The 12617-nt window shown below is 47.2% G+C and overlaps 1 protein-coding gene across 1 annotated transcript; it reads left to right on the top strand.

Moving 5' to 3' along the window:
- The first annotated feature begins 10453 nt into the window (after positions 1-10453).
- KPRP (keratinocyte proline rich protein) lies at positions 10454-12151 on the top strand. Its single transcript, XM_003800424.1, has one exon. The coding sequence runs from the start codon at positions 10454-10456 to the stop codon at positions 12149-12151; it is 1698 nt and encodes a 565-aa protein (XP_003800472.1).
- Positions 12152-12617: the final 466 nt, after the last annotated feature.

Raw genomic sequence — 12617 nt, 5'->3', positions numbered from 1 at the left:
ACTGGCTTTTGGATTCTTTAAGAAAGTTCTTAGAACAGTGCCTGTCCCAAGGCTGAACACATGAACTACCTGCCCAATTAGGGCCTTTTGTCTCTCCCCAGAAGCCAAGAAGAATCCCAGGGGCTAAAGCCTGGGATTTGATTAAAATGCAGATTTTCATGAGATGAGAATATAGATTTTCATGTATCTCAGTATTCTCTACCCTTGTCCCCTGCCTAGCAGTTCACTGCACTCGCCCTGACCAAGTGGCAGCATTTGACTCACCTCCACCCACTTCCCAGCCCCCACAGATCCTCACAGTGCTGACTCCACTGTGATCCCACAACCCCTCTTCTGTTTCCCCCACTTCACTGCCCCTTGTCAGGGACCTGAGCTTCACCCCTTCTCATGTCCTCTGCTCTCTCATGACCCCTCTGAGCTCTCGGGTGATAGGACTTGTGGCAGCTTTGCTAGAGGAAGACAAGGGCCTTCCAAGGACCAGGCCACATTTGACCTTGTGTGGGTCCCCTTTAGGGTTCCTCTGAAGCCCAGAGAACCCATCCTCAGTCACAGCCTCTGCCCTGGGTCTAAAAGGCAGTCAGTTTTTTGTTGTTTTATTCAATCAGTTGATCATTAACTTATTTATTCCTCAAGCCTCCTTGTTCTGCTCGTGGTATTCCCAGGGGTGTGCAGGTGACTGTAGTTTTATATAAATTCTGCCCTCAATAAGTTTTCCATCCAGAAGAGCAGAAGGATGTACAAATGGACATGGCAATGTCTTGATGTAAGAGCTATTAGAGGCCCAACCCTGGGTCATGGCGTCTCTTACAGCACGTGATAAAACGCTTTACAGCACATTGTTTACATACATGTCCTCAAGGCAATTTGGCTCATCTTTATGACTAGAGCAACTTGCAAAACTCAGACCCCAAATAGGTAATGCATATTTATTGAATTAATAAATGAGTTAGGGCCATGGAAAGTGGGATGGCTGGCCTTCAGTGGGCTTGTGGGGTTGGTGTTCCAGCAGGCTTTAGCCCCTGGGATTCTTCTTGGCTTCTGTCTAGGAGGTCCTGGAGCCTTGGGGCTGGGAGTGTGAAAGTGACTGTTATGTACACACAGGCTGTGCCTCATCCTGGGGTACAGCAGGCCCAGGACAGAAGGACTCCTAAGTCCTCAACCCAGCCACTTCCCAGTGATGGCTCAGCCAGGAGGCCCCTGGGAAAGGACTGTGAGGAGAGAGGGATGGGGGAAGGCAGGCAGAACAGAGGGGGCTGCTGGGGCATGTGAAGGTGGAACAGCCCTCAGAGCTGACCTGTCAGGGCCACTGCCTTCCAGTTCATTCACTAGAAGATGAATGTTCTTAGATCTGGCATTTTCCTACCTGATGTCCTCGAGATTAGGCATCAGAACACAACTGAATTACCTGGTTTGCTCTGGGGACCAGCAGGCTGAGGTAGGGAAGCCCATGGAAGGAAGTTGAATGCCTCAGTGAAGGCAAAGGGGCCTGAAGAGAGAGGATATTTATTAAGGTTTATTTTCTCCAAAGCAGTTTCCAAATCCCACTATAGAAGTTGGGTCATGAACCAGATATTTGGAAGGGGTTGGTTTCTGTGAAATCCAGGAAAAAAAAAATATGAATCAATCCTTGGTATTGTGCACTGATTGTTTTTTTTTTTTTTTTTTGGTCAGGTTGTCTGAGCTTTTCCCAATGTGTCTTTCCATCTAGCAGCAGTGCTGACCTCTTTTCAAGGGCCCTCCAAATACCTTACAGCTAAATGCCTCCAAGCGCCCACCCTAGTGCCCAACCCTGTGCCCCGCTCTTGTCTCTTCCTGCTGCAGCTCTGGGGTTGGCGGTTGCTGCCTGAGCCACCACTGACCCTGTGGCTTACCCCAACTGCCACCAGAGCCCCAACTTTGGACAGTGTAAGCCTATAGAGCCCCACCTTCTGCCATAGCTCAGGAGCTGCTACAGAGGAGCAGAGATGGGGGGACCAAGGAAAACTGACCTGCTTCCCTGAGTTTTCCCACCTCCCACATGAGATGCTAAAACAAACTCTTCTCTGAGACTTCATTCCTGTGCTCCACACCAACCCCCCTTTCTCCAGTCCCATGGCGCTGCAGACCCCTTCTGGAGAACCACCAGGTCCTAAATCACACCATTCAGAAAAACTAAAGTTTCTTCTTCCAGCAAGCCTGCTCCTTGCTGCTGCTCGCCCCCCATACCCTCCCCTGTCCCTGCTGTGTTGGTCAGAGCTTCTGCAGGCCAAGAGGCCCAATTCAGGATCCAAGCCCCCCAGGCACAATCCTGGAGGACACAGTGCCCTCAGTGTGTAATCTGGAAGAGGGGCCTTCTTCCCTTGGTTGGTCCCAGGGTAGAAGACTAGAAAGTCAGGTGTTCACAGGGTTGCTTATTACAACTTATATCAATTTTAAAAAATTATAATATTTCTTGCATCTTACTTTTAAATACTCTTTGATAAGTATGCAAGAAAAAAATGCACCCAGCAGAACTGAGAGATAAAGACATAGAAACTTAGAGACTGGGGAGGTTGCCCAGGCAGTCCATCGGAACAGCACACGGCCTGCCTGGGTGATTTCATACTTCATGTAATTTTGGCTCATGGTAAACTATTTCAGAAATGATTTCTTTGCTAGGTGGCATCATGATGTTGAGTACTACTAATACTATAATGATAATAACAGTGCTCATCACCCTCACTGAGGGCCTGCTAATGGCTGGACTCTGCCTGTGCCGGCCCTCACACCAGCCATCAAGGAAGATGTGTTTCACCTTTTATGTATGATGAAACCAGCTGTGGCGTAGAGCTCTGTCCCCCACCCAGATGGGAGACCAGGGATAAAAACAAGTGTGTCTAGCCCCCAGAGACCTTGCTATTTCCTTAGGTCACTCAGCCTAACTGCAATTTTTACTTCCTAAGATCATATAAGACAGAGGTGACTGTGTCTAATGGTGCCAGTACTAGACTAGGACCAAGGATCTGTTTCCAGGGTTGAGATGAACAGCTTTTATGCCTGTTTCCCTGTTTCTGCTCAGCTGCCCCACGTCCCCTTCATAGAGGACTGTCGTGTCCCCTCTACTTAAAACAGTTGCTCACCCCTCCTCCTGCTGTCACCCGACCGGCTTTCAGCTTTGGGAAGGTGCCGTAATCCTTCCGACCCCATGCAGTCCCTTTGCTCATACTGTTCCCTGTTCCAGCATTCTCTTTGCTCTCTTTGCTCCTCTTGGTCCTCTCAGCCCCATATTTGCTTATTCATGAAAGCCTTCCTGGTCTCCCTGATGGGGTTAGCTGTCCCCTATTCTGTGCACCCAGCTCTAGGGAGTTTTCATTCTCTGTGGGCCTCTCCTGTCAAATACTCATCAGGGTTGTCATTGGTTAATTAACCACATGACCTTTGAAGTAATGTTTGTCCACCTGATCAAAAACTTGCTGAACACCAGAACTACATTTGAGTGTTTTTTATATCTTACTGCTATCGCTGCAAGGCACAGCACCATGCTTTTTACATGGTAAATGCTGAATAAATATTTGTGAAGTAAATAAATGCATGCATGGATTAATGAATTAATTAGCACCATTATCATTATCATCATCATCCTTTCAATGTATTTTAACCTTGAAAGATCTTTCTTAACTTTTCTAGCCCCATGGGATGTACCTATACTAAAAAAAAAAAAAAATTAGTCTTTCTAATATTCAAATCCATCGAAGCACCAGTATTTGTATCTGCTAAGTTTAGAAGCCCCATCCCAGGAGCCAGCATTTCTGTGCCAGGGACCTCCCAATTTCATAGCTGGAGACTCACAGTCATCCTCTCCCTGGGTTATACGTTCAGCTCTTCCTCAAGAGTGAGGAAGAGAGAAGGCCAGTTACCTCCTCATTCCCTTCCTTCAAGCTTTTACTTTCTGGACCTCTGTTCTGTGCTTGTGTCTCCCGAGGAACTCATGGCACTGTAGTATGATTGTTGTTTATCTTTGTGTTTTCCTACATAGACTATGAGATCCTTGAGGATGGGTGCTGAGGGCAGGTGCTGGGAGTCAGGGCTCAGGGAATGTTTCTTAAGAGCAAAACTCCTAAAAAGAATCTCATAGTATAATAAAATTCAGAATGCATCTCTGTATCTCTAACTCAAGGTATGTCATCTCATTAAATATCTACTTACAGAGGCTTCTATCACTGGACAACTTGGCTGTAAATCATAGTTCTGCAGTTTCCAAGCTTGTGACCTACTGTGAATTACATCCTCTTTGAGCCTTTGTTCTCTTCAATTATAAATAATGATAATGATATGTGCCCCACATTTAAAAGAGTAAGAAAGGTGACACAAACCAAATCCTCAGCTAGATGATGGTTAAACAGTGAGTCCTCAATGAATTGTCTCTAGATTTACACATGATCTTCAAGTGGCCTCCATCTTTTTGTTAATTACTATGTTTCTATCCACTACGGCCCCGGCATCCCCTCCCCGCGGTCTGCCCCACTCCCAGTGCCTGCCACTTGTGTCTCTCTACTTTTTCTTCTATGACTTTATCTCTGTCTTTTGTTCTATATGTCATTACTTCTATCTTTATTTTTATAATTTCTGCATATATCTTTATAACGATCTCTTTCAATGGTTTATATCAATTTTATAAATCACTACATTAATATCATTTATTCCAGGTTTATATCATATTTATGGTCTTGCATTTTTAAACCATATTACTGTTTCTAGATAGCTCCATTTACCTAAATAAAATAGTCCTTATATATTTCCTTAAAACTATGACTGTCTCTGGAGATGGCCTCTGTATGTAGCATATCCTTTTATCTACAGTTTTATATATACATATATATTACATAATATATTATAATAATATACAGTCCCTCTATCTATAAAGTTTATATATGTACATATAGTAGGTGTGTGTGAACAATATGTATATGATGTCATTCCCTTTGTGTGTGTGTGTATATATGTATGTATATATATATATATATATATATATATATCATTCTCTATCTCTTTGCTGTCGTGGCCTTTAATATGGTCTCTACACGTTATGGTGTATCCATTTGTTACATTTCAATAGATAATAAAACAAGTCAATCCAGCCAGTGCTTTATAAGACATACATTTGCTAAGCTTACATGCATATATGTATGTGTGTGGGTGTGTGTACATATGTAAAAAACAAGAATGAAATGATTTAATCTACAAGGCGAATGAGCACCACACACTGGCATAGGGTCTGTGGCCGGGATATGAAGATTTATGTGCCACCACTACTTTTCCCTGAGGAACGCAGTTAATGTGGAGGATAGGAATGTAAATAATTTCAGTGCACGTGAGCGCTTTAGCGACAGGCATGTCTGATGTGATGCAGAGCACAGAGTGAGTCATGGCTTAGGGGGTCAGGGAACATTGCCAAGAAGTGGTGCTGGAGTTGTCGCAGGTGATGAGCAATAGTTTTGCACATGGAGAAGAGATGAAAGGACCTTCAGAAAAAGGAAGCAGCATTTGTAAAGGCTTGCCACAGTGAAATATCCAGGCATGCACAGAGAATGACAGCCATGTGCATGGCTTCCTCTGATGCTCTGTGGGTTGGCAGGTGGGTAAGGGGCAGTGAGGATGCCAAGGACATGAGCCTGGAAGGCAGGTTGTAACCAGTCAATGAAGGGATTTGTATGCCTTGCTATAGAGTTCCAACATTCCCAGTGGACACTGGGAAACAATGGTAATAAGATAACCAGATTTTTTAAAATGCATTTTCTTTTTTTAGGATCATCACTCTTGTTACTGTAAGTTAAGTGGAAGAAAAAAAGATTGGAAGGAAATCAGAGAAAACAGTGAAGAGACTATTGTAGGAAATCATGGAGACCTGAGATACTGCAGGGGAGGAGTCAGTGGGCAGCAGGGGAAATTGGGACAATTACTAAGCAGGATGGTGGTGCTGGGTGAGGTAGAAGGAAGACCAAAGGTGACTCCTGGGATTCTAGACTAAAAAGTAGTACACATATGCCACTGCCTGAAAGGGGACCTTGGGAGGAAGACATTTGCAGGGGGAGATAGATAATGGCTTATTTTTATCCACACTGAATTGGCTAAGCTAAAAAGCAAAGAACCTATAAAGGTGTATATTCAGAGATTAGAAGCTCACACAGAGCCTGTGTAAAGGAGCGATTTTGTTCGAATACATTACCAGATAGGAATGCCTGTTGGAAGAGTTCTAGACCCTACTGGAGAAAAAAGGATTATGCCATACTTACCTCTGTCTTTAGGCCATCTGAGTACTAATCCAGTTCCTTAATCAATGACAACGTTTTTATTATAAAGCTTTACACATCAGAGAAGAAAGAGTGCCTGGAATTAAATCTTTTGCTTTTAGCTTAATGATCTGTCCGTGAAATCATAGTGTTGAAAACTCTAACACCTATTCATCACCATTTGCAAGACTTAACTTCTGGCCCTTTTCTACCCACCACCATTACCACTTTTACTTTCCTTGTAAGAAGCAAAAAGCAACAAGGCCTGCCGCACTCTTGGATCCCTGAACAGGGTGTCAACTAGTTGTCTAGTGATTTAGGATGCATGAACCAAACCCAAGTTCATGCCCCATCTGTTCATTCATCTATGTGTGCATCTAACAGATTGATAAGTCCAGATATAGAGAAGAAACTATGCGTTCCATCAAGAGATGAGTGGGAGACACAGAACCATTAGGATTCGATAATTCACATTCTGATGTATACTCTCAGTTTCCCCCTGCTCACTGCTCTGCTGGCCACATTCTCAGTGAACACCAAGTCTCAAGTCTTTTCCAGTCAGAGCACCTTGGTCAAAAGTATGTGGAAAAAGTCTGGGCTAGGGCCTGGGGCTACCTGGAATCTAGTCCTCTAAGGTAATCATTTGCTTTCAGTCCCCAGACAGGTCATCTCTCTGAGTTTCAGAGTCCTCATCTATAGAATGAGAGGTGAGGCCAGACAGTTCCTGGAGGTTCTTATGACCATGACAATCTGAATACCTATGATCCTTCTCAAGTCTGAGCTGGTATCTGGAGACCCCTCTGGAGTGAGTGATGGGATCCAGAACTAGGACACTGAAGTCCCTATGAGCTGGGCCCATGAGAGAGATTTATGAACATGCTGGGCATGTACACCGGGGGTCACAAAGCACTTTCATACTCATTATCTGTTCATATCTTTATGAAAACCTGGTGAAGTAATTATCACTTTATTCCTTCCATCGTTATATGAGGAAAATGAAGCTCAGAGAGTTAAATGGCTAATTATCAGTTTTTCTCATTTAATTCAGATAGCAATACTATAATATAACTTTTCCTAAATCCTTTCCTTCTCTTCCTGATCATCTTCTTCCTCCCCCTCCTGTCCATTTTACAGATAAAGAATCTGAGGGTCATGGATTGAAACAGCTTTCAACCTATTAGTGAGCAGAAGAGCTCAGATTCAACCCCAAATATGCTTAAATCTAAACTCCACTCACAACCTTGGCCAGAATTCTATGTGAGAGAGTAGGGAGGCAACTGGCTGGTGGCACTTCTATCTTAAGTGCCAGCAAGGACTGGAGGGTGACAAAGACAAGTGAAATAACTGAGGTAGAAGGGTCCCTTTAATGTCACCAAAGAAAAATAAGAATGAAAGTGAAATAATGCAAGGAAACCTGCCTTTTGAATTGCATATTATAGAGATAGTAAAGAATGGTGGTGCATTGCAGAGGGACACGCACATGCCCTCCTCAGTGGACAGCCTTTAATCAAATTGAGGGAATGTAGGCTCACCTATGTAAGAGCTTTTGATTTTAGAAGAAAACCTGGATGTCTGGAATCTTAACTAAAATTCCTCTATTTCTAAACACTGGTGATTAATTATTATGTAGGCAAAACCTAAAGAGAAATCCATCTTGACTGCATGGGGCCCACAGGATGTCAGCATCGCTTCTGCCCTGTGCTGTGCTGTGGTTAAGCATTCCACAGCATTAGCTGCCTAGGGCTGCCCTCAGAGGTTCTCAGTGGCATCAGCTGAGCACTTCTGTGCAGAACTCAGTTTGTTCAGCTCAGAGCTGGGGTGTTGTAGGCACCCACCAACTCAGCTGTGTCTGTTGCTTGTGACCAGCATTTACTCTGAGTGGATATTGGATTTGTTTTTTAAGAAGACTGGGTCTCATCTCTTGCCTGGGCTAGAGTGCAGTGGTGTCACCATAGCTAATTGCCAGCTCCAACTCCTGACTTCAAGCAATCCTCCTACTTCAGCCTCCAAATAGCTGGGACTACAGGTGTGCACAACATCCAACTAATTTTTAAGTTTTTTGTAGAGTTGGGGGTCTCATTATTTTGTTCAGACTGATCTGAAACACCTGGCATCAAGTGATCCTCCAGCCTTGGCCTCCCAAGTGCTAGTATTATAGGGGTGAGCTGCTATGCCAGGCTAGTGATACTTTGAACATCACTCCTGGATGGATGGTTTTGTAAAGAATAACTGCCTTAATCCCGACAACAATCAGCAAAGAGGACTTAATTATCTCCATTTTTAGAAGATTGAATTAATACTCAGTTTGGTTATAAAGATTACATAGTAGTCTGTAGAGACAGCCTGGGACGTTGGGCTTGGCTTTGTGTTTTCATCATCCTATAGAGTTGCCTCTATCTCTGGGGTAATTTCCATTGTTTCAAGTTAGAAAATTATCCTCTTTTATATCTATTTGGCAAGAATCTGAGGCAAAGAGGAAAGGAGAGAATAGAGTCATCTTTCAGAAGAGAAGGTACCTTTGCTACATGTCCTCATCCCCACCATGAGGTTTTCTAGGGATGGAGAAGAAACTTATGAGGTACAGAAGGAAGAAGAAAGCAACACTCTGATCCTTCACAGTCCAGAAGCTTAGATGCCGAGGCAAGGCACGCCCACACCCTGTAGGTGACTGCACAGGTAGGCATATAGGGAGGCAACCAGCTGCTGGAATGCCACCCTGGGTGACAAGCCAGGCAGATGCCAGCCAGCTGTCTCATGGCCTAAGCCAGACCCAGAGCCCTTTATAAAAAGACGTCCCTCTGCCTAAATGCTCCAGCCTGAACGACTGCTTGCCTGTGAGGAGGGTGAGTCTAGGAGCTGGGTCCTGGGATTAGGGTGGGATGATGTTCCCTCTAGATTCACGGGGGAGAGCCACAGTGAGGGAGGAGCTGGGAGCAGAGAAAAGGTGTTATGTCAGCCTAAGGAGAAAAGTTGGTGAAATGTTAGAGGGCAGAAGAAGAGTAGTTGTGGAGTGTATGAGCAGAGCTGGGGCTGTGAAGTTAGCATATATGCATTTGATAACCATGGCCTCATATGCAGCTATCATTGTCCTTGTCAGAACCTGTCCTTTCTGGAAGACATATTAGTGATTTTTCACCCTCTGAGAAGAGTAATATGTATTTAGACATTCACTTTAAATGGAAAATAGAAGGATTTATCCTTCCTTAGAAGCATTTTGGAACTTATCGAGAGGAGTTTGTGGGACAAGTTCATTATGAAACCATCCCCTTGCTCTGCTGGCCACTGTGCTGCCTGTTTGAACAGGTGGAACTGGGGAGGGCAGAGGTGCAGGCTGCCATTTCTCCTTGGCTAAGTGTGGTCTGGCATGTAGGCCTGCTTCTCAGATCATGTCTGTGATGCTCTTGCTGCACAGATCTCAAGCGCGGTGGAATCTTGTTGCTTAGAATCCCATACTGTCCAGGTTACCCTACCTTAGGTAACTCCATCTTGCCTCCAAGAGGCCTGGAGAAAAACATTTGGGAAGCCCGTAGGTGGTGACCGTTCAGGTGATTGACAGAGCAACCTGCCTAGGCAAGTTGTCCTGAGTCTTTTCCAGGCTGATGTGTTCCGTATGTGAACAGTTTGCATCCATATGCGTTTAAATGAATTAATCTAAAAAAGATTGAATACGTAGAAAAATATTTGATGTTGGATTGAGCTGCCCAAACACTGCCATTATGTGTGCAGATAGTGCCTGAGTGCCTCACAGGTACACACTCACATACTGGCAAAGACACATGTGCTGCCAGGGCATGCATGTGAGGAAATCCAAACTTCTATGGGAGTAGAGTCCCCACTTTGGGGCTGCAGCCTTGGGAGCAATATGTCACCTCTACTTCCTGAAGATCTGTTTTCACCATGTAAGATGTGAGACAGTGTGGAGAATCCTCTTGTCACCAGCACCTACTGGCTGTGGACTCTGGTTTCTCCACTCTCCAGGGACACCTGCAACCATAGCTATGCAGAGTGAGGCCCTTTGGCAGCACCAGGGCTGGTCTCCCGGGCTAATCCCGGGTCCAGCTAAGCCAGTAAGAATTCTGGGTAAAGGTGGAGGGTGGGAGGAAAGGCAGAGGGACACAGGTGTTCTGGCCCACCTCCCTAGCTCTCACCCTCCTGACTCTGGCCTCTCCACCCTCAGGTCCTACTCTCCTGCCAGCATCAGGACCATGTGCGACCAGCAGCAGATTCAGTATTGCCTGCCACTCCCACAGGGCTGTGTCAAGGGTTCCTCCTTCTGCACCTCTCACAGTCCCTTTGCCAACACCCAGGTGGTGGTTCAAGCCCCTTATGAGATGCAGATTGTAGGGTGCCCTCCACCATGCCTGGGTCAAGATGCCCAGGCTCCAAGTCAGCCCCAGACTTCCCAGGTGAAGGGCCAATCTAAAACCAAGCAGGGGAAGGGCCAGGCTCCAAGCCAGCCCCAGACCAACCAGGTGAAGGGCCAGGCTTCCGGCCAGTCTCAAGTTTCCTGTGTTCAATGCTCTGCTCCTGAACAGTCTGAAGTTACCTACCGGCAGTACGAAGCCCCACAGCCTGCTGAGACTTACTTTGTAGAGTGCTCCCCGGGTTGTTACACAGAAACCTATTACGTGGAATGCCCAGGCCAGATCTATGTACCCTGTTCAGTGCCTCAGTCTGTCCAGACATATGTGGAATGTCCCCTCGTGTGCCAGCCTCAGGGAGGATTCTCCGCCCAGCGCTCCTATCAAGGTTCCTATGGCAGATGTGCTCCCCAGTTGGCGCCAGGGGCTTCCTACAGCAGTTGTGCTCCTCAATTCCAGACACGGGCTTCTTACGGCAACTGTGCCCCTCAGCGACAGTCCCGGGCTCCATTTCGCACTTGTGCCCCCCAGTACCAAACCCAGGGCTCCTACCGGAGCTTCTCTGCAGAGCGCCAGTCTTGGAGAGCCAGCAGGTGCGTCCCTTTGGTGCCCCGCAGCTGCTCCCCACCACGCGGCCAATGGGAGGCCTGCTATGGCAGAGGCCGGCCCCCGAGCATCTCTGCAGGGTGCCCTAACTACTGCACCCCACCCCGCCGCTCTGAACCCATCTATGCCAGTCACTGTCCTCGGGCCCCCGCTTCAGACTGCTCTCAGAGAGGTAGACCCAAGTACCGAATAGAGATCTCCTCCCCCTGCTGCCCCCGGCAGGTCCCCCCACAGAGATGTCGTGTTCAGATTCCTCCCATCCGAGGCCGCTCCCAGAGCTGTGCCCCACAGCCCTCCTTGGGTGCCTCCTGTCCGGAGCTGAGGCCTCGCATAGAGCCACGTCCACTCCCAAGCTTCTGTCCACCACAGTGTCTAGACCAATGTCCAGAGCCATCACTGCAGAGATGTCCTGCCCCACGTCCACGTCCACGACCAGAGTGCACAAGTCCAGAACCTTACCTGCGCCCTCTACCCCGGAGACTTTCAGAACCTTGTTTGTGTCCAGAACCACGTTCAGCCCCACGTCCAGCGCCACGTCCTCACCCAGTGCCACGGCCTCGCCCAGTGCCATGTGAGATTCCAGAGCCACGGCCATTCCCGCAGGCCTGTGAGGGCCCAGAGCCTCATCCAAGGCCAGAGCCAATTCCCTTGCCAGCACCCTGCCGGAGCCCAGAGCCGTGTGGGGAACCTCATCACTGGCCCAGCCCATGCTCTAGCCCAAATCCAATTCCATGCCCAGGAGACCCAGGCTGTCATGAGTCCAGTCCACACCGCCTGGACACAGAGGCTCCCAGCTGGGGGCCACCCAGTTATAACCAGGGACAAGGGAGTGGAGGTGGCTGTGGACCTGGTGGTTTGTTTCCAGAGCCACAGCATCGGGGTGGTTGTGGAGACCAAGGCAACACCTGTGTGGGGGAAAAGGGTGCCTACTTTTAAAGAGAATGTGGCTAGGATGCCCCTGCCTCCTGTTCTGCAAATGCTGCTCCTCCTGTGCCAGTGGCCACAATTGCCAATTCATCCTGTTTACATTTCTCCAAGGACTTTCAGAGCCTCCCTGCCCCAGAGGTGATTTCTTAACTCCTTGCATTTCCTCTCAGGATCCACTCCTGGGTCTCACAGACCTCTACAGCTTCAAACCTGACTCCTCCCCTGTACCTGTTCCCAGTGCTTGTCAGACCAGTCTGGCCACCAAGGCACATCTTGGGTGTTCCCCAGGATAGACCTTAGGTGTCCCACTTCCAAGCTTCTGCTCGGTCTTCCCCCTCTGCCTGGACCACTTCTCTCCCACTCCCCAGCACCTGGAACCTCACCTGTCTTTCAACGCCTCTTCTTTGGAGCCAGTTTTGCTTGTTCCCACCCAGGGGTGCCTAAGCTGACTTCCCAGAGTCACCGCACCCTCTAC

The sequence above is a fragment of the Otolemur garnettii genome, unplaced genomic scaffold, assembly GCF_000181295.1.
Source record: "Otolemur garnettii isolate 467f Iridium unplaced genomic scaffold, OtoGar3 scaffold00174, whole genome shotgun sequence".
Classification (NCBI taxonomy): domain Eukaryota; kingdom Metazoa; phylum Chordata; class Mammalia; order Primates; family Galagidae; genus Otolemur; species Otolemur garnettii.
This window is presented reverse-complemented; position numbering and strand designations above follow the sequence as displayed.